The sequence below is a fragment of the Harmonia axyridis genome, chromosome 2 (assembly GCF_914767665.1).
Source record: "Harmonia axyridis chromosome 2, icHarAxyr1.1, whole genome shotgun sequence".
Taxonomy (NCBI): Eukaryota; Metazoa; Arthropoda; class Insecta; order Coleoptera; family Coccinellidae; genus Harmonia; species Harmonia axyridis.
The window spans coordinates 34,930,865-34,952,144 of record NC_059502.1 but is presented as its reverse complement, the minus strand read 5'-3'; the positions used below and the strand labels follow the sequence as shown (position 1 = coordinate 34,952,144).

Genomic DNA, 21,280 nt, shown 5'->3' with positions numbered 1-21,280 from the left:
ATGGAAAACAAGGCTTTAATTATCATAGTCAGAATGATCCGATTTAGGTTAAATATGTACTGTTTTGTTCGATAACTTGTTGCCATTTTGAAGGTTATATCATTATACCTTTCTCATACAAGACCTCGTCCCTATTGGTAAAAGATTGAGACAGTCAATTTTCACAAGCCTCTGTTGAAGTGAATTTTTCTCCAACAAAATTGTTCGCCATGGATCAGAACAGATGGTAATCACTTGGTGTTAGGCCCGAATCATAAGTTGGATGCATAAGAACCTCCCAACCAAGCCCCCTGGAGTTTTGGCAAGTTACTATCGACGTGTGTGGCCTGACGTTGTCCTGAACATAGTTAATTCCTTTCGTAAGGACCAAAGCTGGCCACTTCTTGGCGATTGCTTCCATTTGTTGACAGTAATATAATTCCCTGCCAATCCCACCAAGCACACAGCAAAACCTTCCAGGCCGTCAATCTTAGCAAGGCCACCGTTTCTAACGGCTCATCGCGTTTCGACCACAACCGTTTTCGCTTGACGTTGTCGTAAGTGATATCCACTTTTCATCACCAGTCACCAACCGCTTCAAAAAATAGGTCGATTTTGTTGCAATTCAGCAGCGATTCGCAGATGGAAATTCGGTTCATGAGGTTTTTTGCGTTTACTCGTGTGGTACCCATATATCGAGCATCTTCTTGAGATCAGCCTTATGCGAATGGTTACAATCGTTTTTTTTTTGTGCAATCGAAATAGGGCTAAACTTGACTTGACAAATGTACATGAATTTTATCGAAATTTTCGACAATTGGCCTTCCAGTGTGACATCGAAATTACCGGAACGGAATCGACGAAACCAGAATTGCGTGTGATTGGCTGTTACACTATCAGGACCATGAACAGTATTCACATTTTCAACCGCCTGGCTTGCAGTTGGCCTTTATCAAAGAAAAACACTAAAATACATTATATTTTCCCTTTGGTATTGTCCATCTTTGACACGCGATCAAACTTAACTGAGTTAATTGTCCACGAAACAGTCAGAAAAGCTTTTGTAGTACGAAATCTCTACAGTGACTGTATATACTACAGTGACGACTCGGCTCGTCAGCGTTTTGATTGGTTGGAGCCCTGTCCGCCATTAAAGGTCGAACTTTCACCAGATAACTCTGATTTTCACTATTTACATTCGAGTGCCGGGCTGTTTCACATGCTTTGAACCATTCTTGTTTGTCTTGTTAGAGATTGTGACAGGTTTATAGGCTTCAAAAAAAATTTTTCAAAAAGTCACTGACTTATCAAACCGCCCTCGTATTATAGAAATGAGTATACATATAAGAGTTGGTGAGCATATATCGAGATTAGGACTTATCGAATTTGGGGTCCCTCAAGGCTCAATTTTTTTGTTTCTTTTGTACTTCACGCGAATGAATTACCAAAGCAATAGAAAGTAAAATTATTACGTCTGTGAATGATCTTGTGATGCTAGCCTCAGAATCGTCCCCTGATGAGAGTATTCATAAAAATATTGACGTGGTAATTGAAAGAATTCTTGAATTATTTTAAAATTTCAAGCAAAACATATCATCAGAACCATAAAAAGCGTACAGAATTTTTTATATGCGTTTCTAAAAGAAAACGAAGTACATCATAATAGATATATCTTTCCTAAAAATCAACGAGATAGTCTTTGACGGTTTTGGTATCGCTATTAAGGGTTGAGATAGCGTTCAGGATTAAAAACAGCGGAGAACTTTCAAGGAGTGAAGGACGAGGAAGCATAGTCGCAACCATTGGTTCATTTTTATATGCTTTTCTAAAAGATAACTACATTATAACATGTCAACCCTAAATTTGTATTTGGTAAAATATAATGTCAGTTGTGCAGAATGCTGCAGAAGTTCTCGTAGCAATAAGTAAAGGAATAATTTATATCACAGAAAATTCTGTGTGAATATGAAATTAAGTGTGAAGTTTCAATAGAAATTCTTCAACTGTTCCAAATAAAGTTCAATAGAAGTATATCTTTGGTTTAAGTAGATCTATTTATCAGTTCATTGAAATAATATTTTTATTAGTTATTGAATATGATAAACCGATAATTGGTTTCATCAAAATCGATCCTGTAAGTATCTAACAATTAATTTCATTAGCGTAATTCGCTTGCTGAGAAAACATATTTCCCTATTAATTTTTTCGGAAATCAATAAAGAGAATTTTTGCGAAGTATTTAGGAAAGTTCTTCATATTATAAAATTCACATAATTGCCTTAAATTCCATAAGCTCTGATCACTAAAAGCAATTGGAAATATTTCAATGTCAATAAAATAATTTTGAAAAATATGACGCTTGAATGAATCAAAGTACCAAAATACTAATAAGTATAGTGAATTAATTGATCTAAATAAAGAGTGGGTCAGTCAATCTGCATTAAATATCATCGACTTGATCGGTTGCCAAAGCAAAAATTGCGGAAGGATGCCAATACCATTCTGCTGTAAATTCATTAAAGAATTGATTGTTATTTTTTTCTATGAGAAATTGAATTTACTTTCAAAAGTGAAGTAGGCAAGTGGAAGTAATACTCTACACCATTGATGAATTATATGAAAAATATCTCCCTGAATGAATACAAGCAGACAAACATATCCCTAATCACTAAAATCATGGTCAAAACAAATTCTGAAGAAGTCAAGGGTGAGAATAAATAGATTTCTGCGGGCTCCACAGAGATAATGTTGATACAATTGATCACATTGGTTTTTGTGTGTTCAATATGAAAATTCTTTCAGATTTTAATTTCCAAGATTAATTTTTGAATGCCTGATTCATCAAATGCACTAAAAAAAATTTTCACACTCCCCAAATTTATTATTTGTATATCCTTGTAAGAAATATCGAACTTGGCCTTGAGAGTTGTAGAATTTCATTCAAAAAGTCATACATTACTTTATTCACACCTAATTCAGTCCATTAATTAATTATTATGAATTAATAATAATACATATAAATTAATTTTATTCATTCATTAATCAGTATTATTGTATGTACCCACAAGAAAGAGTTTCAGGAAAAGGAGGTAACCGAAAGAGAAAAACTCTGGCGGAATCTTCCTGGTTTGGATCATTCCAAAAAGTTTCTTCGAAACTTTGACTCTACAAGATCCAAGAAGTATCAGGATCTTAGTAAGAATATGCTACACCTCCTCACTGTATTCCTCACAGGGAATTGCCACCTTAGGAAACACTTCATGAGAATGGGTCTAACAGAAAACGACGAGTGCAGATTCTGTGGGGTGAAGGAAGAAACTCCGGATCGCCTGGTGACGGAATGCCTCGCCATCGCTAACCAACGCAAAACCTGTTTTGGACACGCAACTTATAGAAGTGAGGAATTAGCCTCCTTGAAGCCATCCCAGATATTGGAGTTCATCAGAACTCTGGAACTGGAAGGCGAGCTGTAGATCACGCTATGGACAGAATAGCTCTGATGGGGGCACAATAGACCATTAGGTCGCAGTGAAACGAAACCTCCTTAATTAAATCTATCTATCTATCAGTATTAGGGAAATTCAATAGTAGAAATGTCTATTAACAGAAAAATAGGTTGAAAAAATGGTTTCATGAACATTTTCTTCAAGATTTATATCGGAATTACCGGAATAAAGTTTGGCATATGCTCAGCACCATATTATTTTGTTTTTCGTTAAATAAATTCAAATTGGGATCATCGCTTCAGATTAGTCTTCCTATTCATAATATGCAAATAAATACAATGTATACAGGGTGTACAATTTTTCGTGTACCAATTTAACCAGTCTAGAGAACTGAGACCTTTGAGCAATGTTAATTCACTCGTAATGTGGATCTTTGGGCAAAGAGAATCTAGGTGCAATGTGTATTTACCGGCAATGTGAATTTACTGGCAATGTGGATCTACTGACAGTGTGGATCTTCCGGCAATGGAGAATTTACCAATCGCGATTGGTACATCGATTCAGGAGCGGGTCATCTTATTACTTGTCAAAAAGAAAGGATGAAGGATTTTCAAGAGATACGGAAGCCAAATCTACCAAGGTAGCAGACCAGACTCGATTACCAGTTTAAGGCTCAGGAAATATTGAAATTAAAAGTATCGATAATGGAAAAGAGCATGATAATGATAAGAAAGGCTTTATACAGGGTCTTTCACGAGGAACCTCACCCATATTTATACGGGAAACTACTGAACGTATTTTCATGAAATTCAGCACCAGACCAACGAGAGATACCATTAACAGAACCATGACAAACTTGAGAAATGTCGGATCTTTCGTTAAGAAAACTATACACAGAGAAAAAAGTGTAGTAGAAGATGAGAACAACGAAATTACAGTTCTTGCATATTTTCGTGTGAATCCTCAAAATTCTCTCAAAGATGCCGAGATTGATCTGGGATTATCTCAATCGAGTGTTTGGAGAATATTAAAAAAACATAAAATGCACCCATATAAATTCAATAGGGTACAGCATTTGAAGGAAACTGATTTCGTCAGGAGAACAGAGTTTTGCGAAGCTATGATGATTCGATTTCAAAAGAATGAAAACTTTTTGGACTGTATAATTTGGACAGATGAATCTAAATTCACAAAGAATGGTTCTTTCAATAGGCATAACAGTCATTATTGGGATGAAGAGAACAACCACCACTTCAGACAATGGAACTTCCAAGAGACCTGGAGTTTCAATGTTTTTTGCGCCATCAAAAATAATGCAATTCTCGATGTTCACATTTATGATGGGACTTTAACTGGTAAGATAGAACACTACACATGTTTGCATTATTTAAAGAATGTTCTCCCTTAGGAGATAGATATTCTGACATATTGACTCAAATAATTGAGCCGCTAGTACAGAACCATAATGACTTATGGTATCAACAAGATGGCGCGCCTCCACACAATTCACTCAATGTGTCAAATATCCTCTACAGGCTATTTGAAGATCGATGGTTGGCGAACAATGGTCCACATCTTTGGCCACCACGTTCTCCCGATTTAACTCCTTTAGACTATTATGTTTGAGGTAGGATAAAAAATATTGTCTACTCAACTCCCCTGACTGATAAAGAGGACTGCATAGAACGAGTCAGAAATGCGTTCAGGTTTGTTTAGATTTTTAGATTCATAGTTTTGAAAATCAATTTGGTTTTTAAACACTTTTGCAGATCTCTTCCTCCCGATGAAATAAGAAGAGCAACGCACGAAGCATTCCTGAGACGTATAAATAAATGTCTAGAAATTAACGGTCAAAACTTTGAGCATCTACTCTAGTTATAACTGCGTGAGTTTGCCATGGTTCTGTTAATAGTAACTTGAAGTCGGTTTCAAGAAGGGGTGAAAAATCTACAGCATGGTTCAAATAACAGTTCCTGAAAATTTCATCTTTTTGGCGTGAAGGGAAAAGAAATAGCTGAAAATTCAAGACGAAAAACAGTTTTTTGTGAATAACTCAGAAAATATCCATTTTAGGACAAGGGTGTGATGCATACACTCACATTATTTTTTAACGTAGATTCAATATCTGCCATAAAAAATGGGGTTCTAATTTGAAAAACGGAAGTTGACGTCATTTCCGGAAAAACCGGAGGTGCTCATGCCTTGAAAATATTTTAGATTTCATCAGCATCGTGAAATACTTATTTCACTGCTGTGCTGAATATCATGAAAATACGTTCAGTAGTTTCCCGTATAAATATGGGTGAGGTTCCTCGTGAAAGACCCTGTATATACCTATAGTAACTACTAATTTATTATCGATGGGTCAAATGATCAAAAATGGAAACTGAATTGATTTCTGCAATGAAATTTAGGTATAGGATTACCGATAATAACGGTGAAGTAGTTGCCATTGCCAATTCTACCCACAATGTTTACAAGTTATTATGGCGTTCCCCATTAAAATGTGAAAAGTGAAAATACTGTAGTACGATCATCACAAGCAAGTTTACACTTAACAGTATCGAATGAAATATGGCACCGAAGATTAGCACATTTGAATATACAAATCAAAATTCAGTGTAATGTTTACACATAAAACAAAGTAATTGTCCAGAAAAAATTTTTTCAGACATGCAAAATTACCTTTTAAGTATGAGGATCAGAGATCTTATTCTCTATTGCAGGTAATTCACACTGGTCTGTGTGGACCGATGGAACAAGTATCTATTGAAGGATCGAGATTTTCATTCTATTCAAAGACGATTATAGTCTGGTCGAAAATCAAACGAGCGGAAGTGTAAAATGTTTACGTTTTGTTGTAATTTATTACCTTAGTACCAAGTCTTAACTTTCTGCTTACATTTTTAGTGTAACAAAACACGACCATGAATATTTACTGACCATGAACTGACAAGTGTATTTAGGCTCGTTTCTAAGCATACTTTTTTGTTTGAGAATCATTTTCATATCAAGAATGAATACCACCACGTGACTACTTAGTTCAAAATGAAACTATAGATTTTTCCTCTTAGATACAACCGATTTTTGTGTGGTTTGCACATAGTTTCTTTAAAAATAATCTATAACGTAGAATGACGATATTTTTCATGAGCGAATGAAAAAAATATAATGAATATAATCGAGTTCATTTCATGATTTGCAAAATTTTGGTTTATTTATGTATTCTTATGATATTATTATTTCATGAATATTCATGTTTCAGGAACAAAATATTATGTCTGACCCTAAGAAAAGGCATATAGAAACGAGCATAGATCCGGGGGTTTGGCTAAGATGTTTCGATGAAATTTCAAATTGCGAAGAAAGTTTATTCGATGAAATTAAAGAAGATGAAATAAAGTGGACGAGAATAAAAACTTAGTGGAAAAAAATATGAATTCAGAAGAAGTCGAACAAGAAGATGAAGATGGAAGTGAATGTTTTTTTTACTATGTGAAGGTGATCATAATGAAAGTGGGTGCTCTTATATAGAAAAAGATTAAGAAACTAACTGGAGAAAAAAGGCAACAATAAACAATTGCGATGAACAAGCACGTACTTTTTTTGGCTTGATGCGACATTACCCCCCACCTGATCTGCCAAGGCAAGAAAATGTTGTCGGACGATGTCATATATGTCTTCAAAGCCGCAACAAATCATCAAGAAAAGTCTACGTGAAATGCAGAAAACGCGCATGCAAAGAACATGTTGTCGTTACTTGTATTGACTGTTTGAATGGTTGAAAATATCGCAATTTTCAAGTGGAATTTCCATGCACACGATGACTTTTTATTAATTGAGCAAAATATATTTTTTCATTTGTTATGTCCATAAATCATAATATTCATTTTTTTTTAAATATTGGTAATTGTTTTTTTATGATGTTGCCCAAAATTGACGAGAAGTCAATAAATGTGTGAAAAAAGTGATTATTTAGGTTTTTCTTCTTCACAGTGCGATTTTTGTGAATTTTGATAAAAAAAAAGAAAAAAAAAGATTTAACATTGAAGCAGAGACATGAACAAAAATGAACCCGGTGAATATTTGAATCAATATGTAATTTAATGACAAATTATTATGGTCTACGATCGTTGACCACGAACATAAATGCGTTAGGAACCACCAAACGAAGGGTTTATAATTAATAAAAGAATAATGGTCTGATTGCAGTTACTCTTTTATCACAATGGGCATGGGGGTCATGGCCCCTCCCTCGCGGACCTTATAAATCTAAAAATGTATCCTGAAAAATCGAAAAATATGCGTAGGCACTCACGAGGGTGAAAGATTGGATATGAACTAGAATGGTTGAAGACAGGTTGAATGTATTGGCATTAATGCATATACATAGAACCATTTGCAGCAGTCTTAATGTTGAAAATATTATACAAAGATACGATAGTCAAAAAAATACGAGACTAGAATTTGTTATTAAATTTTTAATATTCGATCATATGTCTTAATTTAATAGGTGTAGTAAAAAGGAATTCATTATTTGTCCAATAGATAGTCCGATCGAGTTGCACTATATAGTGCAACCCGCAACGCCATATATGGCGTTAAAAAGATGAGATTTCGCACTACAAAAATTTCCGCTATTTTGCTAACCTATATGAGCCGTGACTTTCTATGCCCCTCCCCCCTCAAACATCGTCTGGATATCGCGTAAAACATATCAAATCATCAAAGAAAGTAGGTAGCTCAGGGGATGAGGAAAAGATGTACCTATATTGAATTTTCGACTGCAAAATCCGACTTGGGGGTTAATAAGGTAGTTTTATATTTAGTTTTCCCGATAACTTCAAATCTACCATTTCATTAAAATAACCCATTGCATTTATATGTAAAATTAAAGGATTCATGCCCAATTTAATTTAATCAAGTAATCAGAACCAAGAAAAATATCTATCAACATTTCAATGGCACCAGATTCGATGGAGTTGAAATAAAAATCTTGCAAAATTTCGTTTTGGTTGCTTCATAAGAAGCAAAAGTCAAGCAGAATATCGAAGAAGAAAACTGAACTAATATTTTCGTGACAACAGATAGGTAACTACGACCGAGTTTAAATTTCAAGTGAGGATGTGAAAGAACAATTTCAAGGTTCATTAAAAATTTCTTATTGGCCAGAAGAATAAAAAAAAATAATCAATATTTCCGCTAGATGGAAATTTTGTTTGTTTATGTTGAATAACCACTCGAGTGTTAAAAAAATTCAAGAGTTTCATACCATCGAAACGCCTTACCTAGATGAACCAACCAATGACATAATAAATCATACCTCAAATATAAGTTAATATGGTTCTGTGGTCTCCAAGGACGCCATAAACGCTTGAATGAATGAGTACTCAAAAACATCAAACTAGTGCTTTTCTCAAATTTTTCAAAATTCTTATTAATCTATAACATTCAAAAATTCGTATCTATAAGGTGAAGAATTTTGCGAAAGAAAATAATATTTTAAGTACTACGATCGTATCTGACATTTCGTTATTTTATAATATCTTCGTTTTTTACCAAACCTGATGCCCTATAGTTTGTGAGAAAATGTCTGGAAGATGAAGGACGTTGATTTCCATTCGGATTTGGGATTCTATCCCAAAATGTTCACTATGAAAATTTGACGAGAAAATCTTTGAATTATTTCAAATGTTAATCAATGGATATCGTGAACCTATGTCAAAAAACCCCGTAATAAATAAAATACTTCTGATGGCAATGAATAATGTATGAACAACTCTAGTGCATGTTCGAGGTGTCCAACTGAAAGTACCTTTCACTCCTCCACTCATTCTAAACGAAGTCATCTACGCACCTTGATTTATTCCCACAAACACTTCATTTTCCGTTTGGCACCTGTTTACAAAAATAAACCAAAATCGTCGTCGAAAACGTTCGAACCTGTTTTCTGTTTAGAAATATCACTATCGTATCGTTTATTCGAATCCTACTGAACAATCATTGGGAAACCAACGAACGACGACGCGGTTTGAGACTCTCATCTGCATCTCTCGAGAAAAAGTTATTCTGGTCACCACGGGATGTTTAGGCATGCATGCAGTGCCATATTTATGCGGTGAGAAGCCAATAGATCGCAGATCGATCCATTGGATCGATTCATTCAGCAACCTCGATATACCTACCACTCCATAAACAGGGTGTTCAATGGCAATCTGCCATGGTAAACATTCGTTCAATCTAAACTTGAAACACGTTTTTTATTCAATTCCAATTGCAATAATCATATTCCGTTATAAACTCATTCCAACTGGTCTTACCTCTTCATCTTCTGAAGTAACGCAGGGTTCAATTCTAGGTCCTCCCTTCTTCTGATCAAGCTCAGGGCCGGCGTTAGAGGTAAAACAGTGAAGCGACCGTTTCAGGTGCCTCTTTTTGGGTAGTAATTTTTGAGAGGTACAGGGGATATGTCAATCGGTATCCTGATTATTGGAAATTTAATGACTATGGAGCCTTTCTCGGAAGTGCATCGCGCGTTTTGCGTACCCGAATTATTTTATAAAAATGGTTATTATACCACTAAAGCACGTCAAAATTCCTCCAATATTCGATGTTTTCGTCACTTAATGACCCGCCAAGCATCCCTCTCAATCAGAAATTGGTAAAAAGGTTTTTGAAGAGATCGGTTAAACCGAACGCTGGGCACCAAAAGTTATTGAGAATGGAAGAGAATGTTGAAGAGTTAATCGGTCTGTTCGTGATGATCCCGACCTTTGCATTCGGAACCGTGCAAATGTTTTGAAGGTGCATATTCACTTGATGAGATCAATACGATACCTGGGATACCTCAGGACAGCATTCTGGGTCCCCTTCTTTTCATAGTTTACGTAAACAACTTATGCTGCACTATATTGGAACTCGGAATGTAGTGTAAGCCTTATGTTGATGATAAGAATATTGGGATACAGATATTATTATTATTATTATTATTATAATTATCAGGTGTGTGAATAAGTCTTTCCCGTTTTTTCTCAAATTTTGAGCCTTTATTGTGAAAAAATGGTTACAAATGAATTATTGAAAGTATTGGCCATCGCTAGCTACAACTTTTCCCCATCTTTCTGGCAACATACGAATCCCGTTGCGAAAAAATTCGACCGGTTTGGCCTCTATCCAGTCATCCACCCATTTTTTGGCTTCCTCGTAGGAATGGAAGTGCTGGTCAGCCAGGCCATGCGTCATCGATCTGAAGAGATGGTAATCAGACGGAGCAATGTCTGGACTATACGGCGGGTGGGGTAGGACTTCCCATTTGAGCGTTTCTAAGTATGTTTTCACCGGCTGTGCAACATGTGGGCGAGCATTGTCATGTTGCAAAATAACTTTGTCGTGCCTGTCGGAGTATTGTGGCCGTTTTTCTCGCAGTGCGCGGCTCAAACGCATCAATTGTCGTCGATAGACCTCGCCTGTGATCCTTTCATTCGGTTTCAGAAGCTCATAGTAAACCACACCTAGCTGGTCCCACCATATACAGAGCATGAGCTTGGCGCCATGAATATTTGGCTTGGCCGTCGATGATGATGCATGGCCGGGTAGTCCCCATGATTTTCTTCGCTTCGGATTATCGTAACGGATCCACTTTTCATCGCCAGTCACGATACGATGCAGAAAACCCTTTCTTTTATGTCGCTGAAGCAGCTGTTCGCAAGTGAAAAAACGCCGTTCGACGTCTCTCAGCTTCAGTTCGTACGGCACCCAATTTCCTTGCTTTTGGATCATTCCCATGGCTTTCAAACGCTTGGAAATGGTTGTTCGGTCAACTCCCAATGCTTCAGCAAGTTCTTCTTGCGTTTGACACGAATCTTCATCAAGCAAAGTCGCCAATTCTTGATCTTCAAAGATTTGCGGCCGCCCGGAACGCTCCTTGTCTTCCACGTCGAAATCGCCACTTTTGAAGCGTCGAAACCATCCGCGAACACTTGAATCATCGACACAACCTTCTCCATAAGCTTCCTGAAGCAACCGATGCGCCTCGGCAGCAGATTTCTTCAAATTGAACCAATAAAGTGAAACTTCCCGCAAATGACGTCGACTCGGCTCAAATTTCGACATTTTCACGATTACAAAAATTTATGATGCGAAAAAATTTCAACTAATGTGTTAGTGTGGAATTGTTGACAGATGAATAAGCTTTGATTATGACATATGTAACCATTAAATACTCGCACAGTATTGGTGGCGCCATCTCTTACAAAAAACGGGAAAGACTTATTCACACACCTGATAGATTTGAATCAAGGACATGGTCCTGTGAGATTCAATATACATAAAAAGCATTACAGTCATACAAGCAGTTGGGCACAAGAGAAGTACATAGCAGTGTTTAACAGACATATAGAAACAACCAAAATATGTAGGAAAAGAAAAACAAGAAAAATAAAGAACAATGATGAAAGCAAACATATTCCAGCGTGATAAAAAAAAACTAAATATCGTCATATCGATTTTTAAAACTGTTTATAGATGGAGCATTCACAACACCAGGCGGAAGGGAATTCCAGTACTCAAAAACCCTATTGGGGAGGAAATTTCTCCTCGCAGTGGAATTGAATCGTTCCTTCTTCAGCTTCAGGTTGTGACCGCGCAACCGAGTATCACAGTTCAGTGAGAAAATGGAGCATAAATCAGCGTTGATAAAATTCTTAAGAATGCGGAAAGTCATAATGAGGTCGCCACGAAGCTTGCGCCGTTCGAAAGTGTCGAGGTTTGCGATAGCCAGTCGCTGCTCGTACGAAGGCCTTACCCGGCCGAACGACATACGTGTGGCAGATCGCTGAACGGACTCCAGCAAATGACGATCGCGCACTAGCCCGGCACTCCACACTGGACCCGCGAACTCCAAAATTGGTCTGATGTAGGTTGTGTATAGTTTGACCGCAGTGGAGAATGACAACCGGGAGAAAGATTTACGCAGAAGGTACATGGATGAATTAGCCCGTCTGCACACCGAAGCTATATGACTGGACCAGGTCAAATCACTCGTCACCATCACTCCCAAATCAACATGCGAATCGACACTGGATAGGGGGATATCATCAATTCTATACTGGAGTTTTGGGTTTGACCTGCCGATATGCAACACGACACACTTCGAAATATTCAAAGGGAGCAACCAGGTTCGACACCAGCTCCGCAACTCGTCCAGATCACGTTGAAGTTGTAGAAAACCAGTGCGGGGGTCAGCGTATATTTTGGCGTCATCAGCGAAGAAAGAACTCGGTGACCTCAGAAGGCAAGGGATGTCAGCGGTGTACACCAGAAACAACAATGGGCCAAGTACGGATCCCTGAGGAACACCACTCAAAACCGACCGAGCAGACGAATAAGCGCCACCAACCCGAACACGAAAAGATCGACCGGTCAAAAATGCAGAAATCCAGCGAAGCAGCCTACCCCGAATACCGGAATTTTCAAGCTTCTGTAAAAGTCTGCGGCGCGGCACACGATCGAAAGCCTTAAAAAAGTCCAAATATATTACATCCACAGATCTTCCACAATCGATCGCAGCAGACCAGTCATTCACGCACTGTAACAGGTTAGTTATTACCGATCGACCAGGGACGAAGCCATGCTGCTCTCTAGGGATTACGTTGTTTGTCAGCAGGAACTCTGTCATGTGTTGGCTAATCATTGCCTCCACCAGCTTGGCAGCGACAGAGACAAGGCTTATAGGACGATAGTTATTAGGGTCTAATTTGTCACCTTTCTTGAATATAGGTGTGATGCTTGCGACGAGCCAAGATGCAGGTAAAACACCACTCTGCATAGATGATGTCATGATCCTGCTGAGAGGGGCAGATACGATGGAGCTACAGCTTTTCAGAAAGGACGCAGTAATTCCATCCAAACCAGGTGAAGTTGAAGAATCGAAACGGTTGATATATGATTCGACAGTTGACGGATCGAAATTCAAACACTGGAGCGTTTCGCCAACTCGCTGGGTCAGAATGGGGGGCAAAACATCATCGTTAGGCGCGTTGGTAAATACGGAAGTGAAGTGCATACCCAACAACTCACCAACCTCCACGTTATCAGCGCAGGTGGATCCATCAGGTCGCCGCAGCAGTGGAGTAGCAACCTTAGAGTTGAGAGCGTTCCTTACATGTTTGAACAACCGCTTTTTGTTCTCACCATCAACAACGGACTCCTCGTATCTACGTCGGGCAAGCTTCAAACTGGAAGATAGATGGTTGGAGAATTCCCTGTGAGCTCGGTAATCCTCCGGACTGTGACTGCGACGGAAACGCCTCCAAAGACTGTTCTTGTGTTTGATCAGTCTTAAATGACCACCATCAATCCAGGGCTTGCATTGGTTGTGAAGTCTAGTTTTGACTATTGTATGTCTAGATATAGATGATGAGACATATATATATGATATATATATAGATATAGATGATGAGATGAGATATGGACGAGTTGATGAAGTTTGCCAGGCTCATATTAGGTAAGATCACAGAATGGTGTCGGGAATTCAAATTATCTATGAACATCTAAAAAACAGGTTGTGTCGGGAATTCAAATTAACTATGAACATCCAAAAAACAGATAACATGATCTTTGACATTGCGAGAATAACCCAAAATTGCCCCGAAAAATTCATTTTTCAGAACACTTAAGTCACGATTAATACTGCAGTGAAATTTTTAGGAGTTGTACTGGACAAGAACATGAATTGACCAACACATTTCGAATACATAAGAAAATCAATATTGTCATATGACTGCTGTTGCTGTTTGCTAGAGCAAGTTAGACAAGCACGAGGAGAGCCCTTGGTACAATACAAAGGTTAGCCTTTGTTTGCATCACTGGAGCTATGAGAACGTGCCCAACTAGGGCATTGGAGACCATCACAGATCTCACACCTCTTCATCTAGTGATAGAGAGAGTGGCCTATGAGGTCACTCTAAGACTATCTAGGGAAGGTACCGGCAATGAGGGAATTAGGAATAAGAGGGCCTGGTCTTCCTTGACTAATTATATACAATCAGCGAACCTTCCCAGTGATGGGAAGATAAGAAAAACCAGCATCGAAAAAACATTAATTACGATACTATCATAAGTAGAAAAGAGGATTGGGAAAAGGAGTCTACAATCCCAGTTTTTAAAAAGAATACCATCAAATGGTATACAGATGGTTCCAAAACCACGACGGGAACTGCCGCTGGAGTATTCGGGGCTGGTACCCAATGCTCAATATCGCTAGGCCACTGTCTAAGTGTCTTTCAGGCTGAGATACTTGCAATAGAAAGATGTGTTGAAATCAACATAGCAAGAAACTGGATTTAAAGCACTGAGCTCACATACCATCGATTCTAAGATGGTATTGGAGTTCCGATGAAAACTAAACGAAATGGGTAAGGATAACAGGGTCTTTTTAGTCTGGGTTCCCGGCCACACAGGAATCAGAGGGAATGAGGTGGCCAAGACACTTGCCAGAAAAGGAGCACAAACTCCTTTCATCGGCCCGGAACCTTTCTGTGGTGTTGACAAATACACCTACAAGAAATATTTTCAGGAAAAGGAGGTAACCGAAAGAGAAAAATTCTGGCGGAATCTTCCTGGTCTGGATCACTCCAAAAAGCTTCTTCGAAACTTTGACTCTACAAGATCCAAGAAGTATCTGGATCTTAGTAACAATATACTATACCCCCTCATTGGATTCCTGTCAAGTTTTTACACTGATTCGTGTTTAATAACAACAAATATATTCTGTTTGCTGGAAACAGTGAGCACCAATTCAACTATAGGTGAATTTGACAAACTTTTTTTATCATCACTATGTTATAAATTTTGTTCTCATAATATATTGTTTTTTAATGTTGTTTAATTTTAATTTCGAATGAGTTGTACCATTTAAAGTTTCAAGTTGATAAGTATCTTGTTGCAAAGGAATAAATGTATAAAGTAGTACTACCAACAGCCTATCACTGAATAAGTACTATGGTTTACGTAACCGCACTCTTGTCCACAGTAAAGGAACTATATATAGTTCCTATACTGTGCTCTTGTCCACAGAATATTTGGTTCAGTTATGTTTAACTCCGCTTTCACAACGATGTTGCCATCTTCAGGGCTCAAAGGTTACTAACTGTTATCCTGGAAGAGTAAACTTCAGTTTTCAAATATTTTGGAAAAACCGCGTTTAACATGAATGAAAATTCCTAAGACAAGAATGTGTTCACCTCAAAATTAGTATAATATTCAATTTCAATTATTTATTTTCTGTAATAACCTCGATATATAAGCTGATGGTTTGTAAACAATTCAATTTTCAGATTTTGGTCTTTATTCAAAGTATGTTTGATGTTTTTGAGATTTTATTGATCTTTATGCTAATATTTACAATGGTGCAGTTATTTCCTGCAACTTGAAGGGATTATTATTACTAACAAAGGATAATTCATTATTCAATTCAGGATAATACTGTTGTATCCACTTTCTATCATTGTAATAATCTATACAGCTCTGGAATTCTTTTTCATTATAGTTTTCCACTTCAACTGGTACAAATGGGTCCAAGTGCTCGAATCCCTCCTTTCCCAATAGGAATCTGAAAAAAGTATCTATTTATCATTCAATATTAAATAATGAAAATGAATTCTTTTGAAACTCATCAAATTAACATTACTTTTTCAATATTCATTATCCAATTAAAATAAATAATTGTTGGAAAGCACCAAAAAAAAAAATTAAAATTTTACACATACTTGTAGTTTCAATATTTTTTTTTATTTGATACCTAAATTCATTCTTAAATATAGTTATGGGCTTACTCAACAAGAAGTGTATGTTTATTACTGAGCTTGCTCTATAAGCTCCAACTTATTTAAATTTCAGAGAGCTCACCTTGGCAAAAATGATGGAGTATCATATTCTCCCATTGCCAATCCATCTACAGTTACTACAATTCCAGCATTATTCCAGTCAAAGTTAGTTAAACTCAAAAATGCTTTTGTTACTGTTACTTTATGTGGATGCACGATTTCCTTATTTTCTTTACGAATTCTTGTTGTTGGATGAAAGAACGCATTATACCCATCTATGGCTACTAACGTTTTGCACACACCAGCTTGTGATAACTTTTTTATTTCCTCAGCCAAAGCAACAATACAGGAAGAAGCATATTTGATTCTATTCATTCCAAAATCAATTAATTCTAACAAAGAAGAATTTTGGGCTGTTTTTTCTCTTTTATTCCATACATGATCCTGACTCACTTTGAAATGTTCGTTTTTCAAAAGATCTTCATTTTGTGTTTTGAAATGAGTCAGCCACATTGCTGCATCAATATTTATATCTATGAATCCTTCTTCCATAACAGCATTACTAGATTCTCTACAACGTCTCATCCAGTTGCCTACCCAAGGGACATGTACGATTAGAAACCCACATTTATGTCCGAAATGCACAATATGTGCCAATGACAATGATCTCCCGCTTCCTCTCACACCATATAAAACAAATCTATAAGCTGGTTTACTATAATCTACATTTTTCAAAGAATGAATTATATCAATTGCAGGTTTACGTATCATTATGCATGTTTCATTGAAAGTTTTGTTCTGTTCTTTGAATAATTTTGGTAGTCCTCCATGGGTAAAGAGTGTTTGTACCTCATTATTCGGAATCGAATAAAACTGAGCTAAATTTTCCACGGTATGGTTTGTCGGATTCGATTCTAGACATCGAAAATTACTATTTCTTTCCTTTATTTGAGAGTGAACAGCAGTTGACAGAGGTCTTAATTCTGACGTTCTTATGTGTGCTACAGAAAATAATCTCGAAATGGATGTTAACATTGTATCTAATCAGTAAATTTTCTCAGGTATTTAAAACAACAACATATATATTTTTCAAGAAATTTTAGGTTAATGGAATATTTCATAGAAGTGTAGGTTTCCAGATCATAGAACCACAGATTACTCTGTGATAGAACATCCGTTAAAGTCATTAATTTTGAATAGGAAATGGCCTCAGATAAGGTTGGATTCACCGTGGTTAAATTCGTTCGTCCCGTTGGTCCTTAAGAACTATAAAACTCAAACGGAATACGAATACGAATACGAATACCGCTTAGGCTATATGATGAAAAAAGTATATGGACAATGGACGGAATCTATTGTATTATTTTTCCAGACATCTGTATATTATCAGTGTCAAGTTATATTCGCTCCCCCATGAAAAATTATTAAGACTTACTACTTTTATTACTTTATTTTGAGATCGTTGTTGAATAAATAACTACATTAAAACTGATTGATTGAGATGATACTGCTGGCACATTAAAACAGTTTTTAAGTTTTCAGGCTCAAGGTCACTTATCAATTTTGGATTTTTGCCTAAAACTAATAGTAAGAATAGGATAAATACACCAATAACTTTTTTTATAGCAATTCGCCGGTTATACTTCTTAGTTGTCGATGAGTTTTTTTAAATCAGCACCACTAAAGGCTTTAACTATTTTGGGAATTTTTATTATAACATCCAAAATCTCATCGGTTAATTTCGAAACACCAACATCACCAGACCCTGTTGAAATCATCGTTATTTTCCTAGTTTCTGCTAACGGAGCAGCCACTTCAGCTGTTACTTGTGGGAGGACATCAAGAACCATATTCACCATGGCAGCCAGTTTGTATTCCTTCCAAGCTTCAGCCTTTTTGCCCATTTGCTCTGATTCAGCATTAGCCTTAATCTCAATAGCAAATGCTTCGGCTTCACCTCTTAATCTGATAGCTTCAGCCTCTGCTTCAGCATCTAAGATTGTCTCTCTACGATGCGCTTCTGCCAATCTCTCCATTCTGTATTTCTCTGCATTAGCTTCAGCACGAACAGTAGCTTCGAGTTCTCGTTCTTTTCTCATTTCTTCTTGTTTCTGAATTTCTATATGTTGTATTCTTTCAATAACAGCAATTTGCATGTTCTCTTCTTTTATCTGTTGTTTGATTATAGCAGCTTGGAGTTCATATGCTAAATCAGCGGCAGCTTCTTTGGTCATTACCTCAATATCGTACGCCGCTTTTTTCAATTCAAAATCCCTTTCTGCTGATGCTATTTTCACCTCGTTAGAGTATACTGATTCCATCCTCTTTTCTTCTGCATATGCCACTTTCATTGCAGCATCAGCTTTCGCTTCCGCTTCACCGATTCTAGCATCTCTCTTCACTTGAGCAGTACGGCTCATACCCAAGGCTTCGAGATATCCTTCATCATCTTGAATGTCTTTGATAGTATAGGATACAACTTTGATTCCCATGTTCACTAAATCTGATGAAGCAACCTTAAAAACTTGCTGACTAAACTTTTTTCGATCTTTATAAATTTCCTCAACAGTCATTGTACCCATAATGGCTCTTTGATGACCTTCCAATGTGGCATGAGCAATTTTTTGAATTTGATTATTAGACTTACCTAAAAATAATTCGCATGCAGTTGCTAGCATCTGTTCATTTTGACCCTCGATTTTAATTTGGGCGATACCCGTAACAGATATAGGCACTCCTTGACTTGTATAAACTTTTGGGCTATCAACTATCAAAGTCATAATATTGAGTGAAATTTTTTGTATGGACTGAAATGGACTGCATACAAAAACTACTCCACCGGCAATCAATTTTGGTTTACGAAGACAACAGCCATAAGCAACCATTGCTTCATTAGGACCACATGTAACGAAACCAAATGTCATTGTATTATTCTACTTCAACCATTCAATAAAATGGATGTACTATTTTATTGGAGTAACTTCTGCCTTATGACATTCTATAGAAATAAAAACTAAAAAGAAATTTGTAGATTGTGCTAACACAAATCAGTTATAGCCTATTCTGTAGTCATTAATCGATAATCCAATTAAAATAATAGATTACTTTGAAATGATTTTCACTTAGAGACACACAAAACTACGTTGAATGAGCGATTTACTGCATTCTTTGTCAAATTCGGTTCTCTCAATCCTTATTCTATCATTCAAAACCGCCAATCAGTTGATAGGAGAAAACATTTTGACAACCTCAGAGTAATTAACATTTTTATTACTCTATGTTGACAACTAAGATGCATAGAATTCCTGGTGTGTTTACTGATTCGATTTTGTTTCAGACTTTTTGGGAGACCCACCTGTTGCTTTGGTGGTCTGCTTCACCAGAGTTCTGTAAGGGGGCGCTCTTCAAAAATTTCCGAATTCCCGCTATCTGCTTGGTGCCGTTTGAAAAGGAAATACTGATTTTAGACACTGCAAACATTCACAATAAATTACAATTCAGTTCATATCAAATTTCCAATCAAATGAATGGAATATAATGACAGACCATAGTAAAATATTATTGTTCTATACTCAAAGTTCACGAGCGTAGAAATGGGGGGATACTGGGGGTAATTACACGGTGTTCCTAAATTGTAGATACAAATGAAAATGACAGATTTCCGGATCATTTTAAGAAAAAAAGTCCTATAACATGAGTCCCCAAACGTTTTGTTTTGAGATACATGTGTTAAAGTTTAAGTTTTTTTTCTCGTATAACCTTCCCTTCACAAGATATTAAATTTGAATTGGCCATAGATATTCCAGTTTAAAGTTTTCACCATTTGATATGCTGGTTTTGAATGCAAATCGACAGTGATATTTTTTCTGGAAGGATGCCTGCTTCCTTCCTCCAAAACTATATTTTGGTGAATGGCTGTTAGTTTAGAAAAATGTAGAAAAAACTCTGGTCCAGTACTACACTTTTTGGTTTGTTATAGTTTTGTCATATCTGCTATCGATTTCTAGAAAAAATCTCTAGTAATCCTCAAGCAAATCCAAGTTATTATAAAGATCCAGCTAGTAAGCTCTAATGAATGTATTAATTATAAGTTTTGGTATTTTTTACCCAATCTGTAGCGAAGGTTAATGAATATTTGATAAACTGCACGACACACTAGAAACAACCTGTATATTGAAAGCAAAGCGTTTGTGGGTTCATATTCATAAAACTTTTTTTCTCAAAATTATCCAAGTAATTTCTCATTTTCCTACGTAACTCTAATTTGAGAACACCCAGTATAAGGTAAGAACAACCGAATTAGTAACAAAATAAATTATTTCGAGTAATTTGGTTCAAACTTCATTATCAAACTTCTTTTTCTAAAATTACAGATATGAATAAAAGTTAGTCAAAAATTTTTTTTTCGATAATCCCCCACCAAGAAAAAAAAAACTACGCCCTTGATTCACAAGAGTCGAGAATTGAGAGAAATGTCAAATGTAAACGATGTATGCGCCATCTGAAACAGACCGCGATCCCTCGAAATCAAGGGTATAAATCTGAAAAATCTCCCGTTTTGTCTGAAAGTTTTACAGGTGTAAGTAGACACACCAGGTATTCTATGCATCTTATTGACAACAATATTTAGCCAAATTTGACGGCGACGCACAGAAATTTGTTGGATACAATTAAGATGTCTAAAACACTGGTGTGTTCACTGATTAGATTTTGTTTGAGATAATTCTGGCGACTCGGCTGGACATGGGTCCTTTTTCCTTTTCTTCCTCAAGGTGGCGATATATCTACGAACAATTAACCAATCGTCTGCACAATTTCAAAATTTTCATTTGTTCTGTCAAAAGTAGTTTATTTATTTAACCTCAATACGACATTGACAGAAAGACGACGTGAGCGCCACCTTAAGAAACGATGTGGAAATGAAGTGAAAAGGAGCAGTTCCATTGAAATCCAAGAAGGTTGAAGAAGATTTTTCAAGAGTAAGTGAGCACACCACTGTTTTAGACATCTTAGTTATAGTCAAGACCAAAA

The 21,280-nt window shown here is 36.7% G+C and overlaps 3 protein-coding genes across 14 annotated transcripts in view; all 3 read right to left on the bottom strand.

Moving 5' to 3' along the window:
- LOC123673523 (obscurin) overlaps nucleotides 1-9,556 on the bottom strand; it is a 124,529-nt gene extending 114,973 nt beyond the window's left edge. For 5 of the 12 annotated variants that reach the window (XM_045608054.1, XM_045608055.1, XM_045608060.1 and 2 more), the window contains exon 1: nucleotides 9,283-9,485. The gene's annotated coding sequence lies outside the window, so the exon portion shown is untranslated. Of the gene's footprint in view, nucleotides 1-9,240 lie in introns of all 12 variants that reach the window. The other 7 variants (XM_045608049.1, XM_045608053.1, XM_045608050.1 and 4 more) reach the window with 5 other exon arrangements.
- Nucleotides 9,557-15,784: 6,228 nt separating this feature from the next.
- Nucleotides 15,785-17,362, bottom strand: LOC123673075 (28S ribosomal protein S29, mitochondrial). Its single transcript, XM_045607497.1, has 2 exons — nucleotides 16,332-17,362; nucleotides 15,785-16,035 (listed from the first exon to the last, which is right to left on the bottom strand). Exons 1-2 carry the CDS (start codon nucleotides 17,282-17,284, stop codon nucleotides 15,825-15,827), a joined length of 1,164 nt encoding a protein of 387 aa, XP_045463453.1. The 5' UTR covers nucleotides 17,285-17,362; the 3' UTR covers nucleotides 15,785-15,824.
- Nucleotides 17,363-17,684: 322 nt separating this feature from the next.
- LOC123673074 (flotillin-1-like) lies at nucleotides 17,685-19,407 on the bottom strand. The gene has a single exon (XM_045607496.1). The coding sequence runs from the start codon at nucleotides 19,171-19,173 to the stop codon at nucleotides 17,896-17,898; it is 1,278 nt and encodes a 425-aa protein (XP_045463452.1). The 5' UTR covers nucleotides 19,174-19,407; the 3' UTR covers nucleotides 17,685-17,895.
- Between the last annotated feature and the right edge of the window lie 1,873 nt (nucleotides 19,408-21,280).

What these genes read in the sequence shown, in the direction of transcription:
- LOC123673074 (XM_045607496.1), bottom strand. Translation starts at nt 19,173, where the DNA reads ATGACATTTGGTTTCGTTACATGTGGTCCTAATGAAGCAATGGTTGCT.
- LOC123673075 (XM_045607497.1), bottom strand. Translation starts at nt 17,284, where the DNA reads ATGTTAACATCCATTTCGAGATTATTTTCTGTAGCACACATAAGAACG. An exon ending in ACTCCATCATTTTTGCCAAG is followed by an intron (nt 16,036 to 16,331) that starts GTGAGCTCTCTG and finishes TACTTTTTTCAG; the next exon opens with ATTCCTATTGGGAAAGGAGG.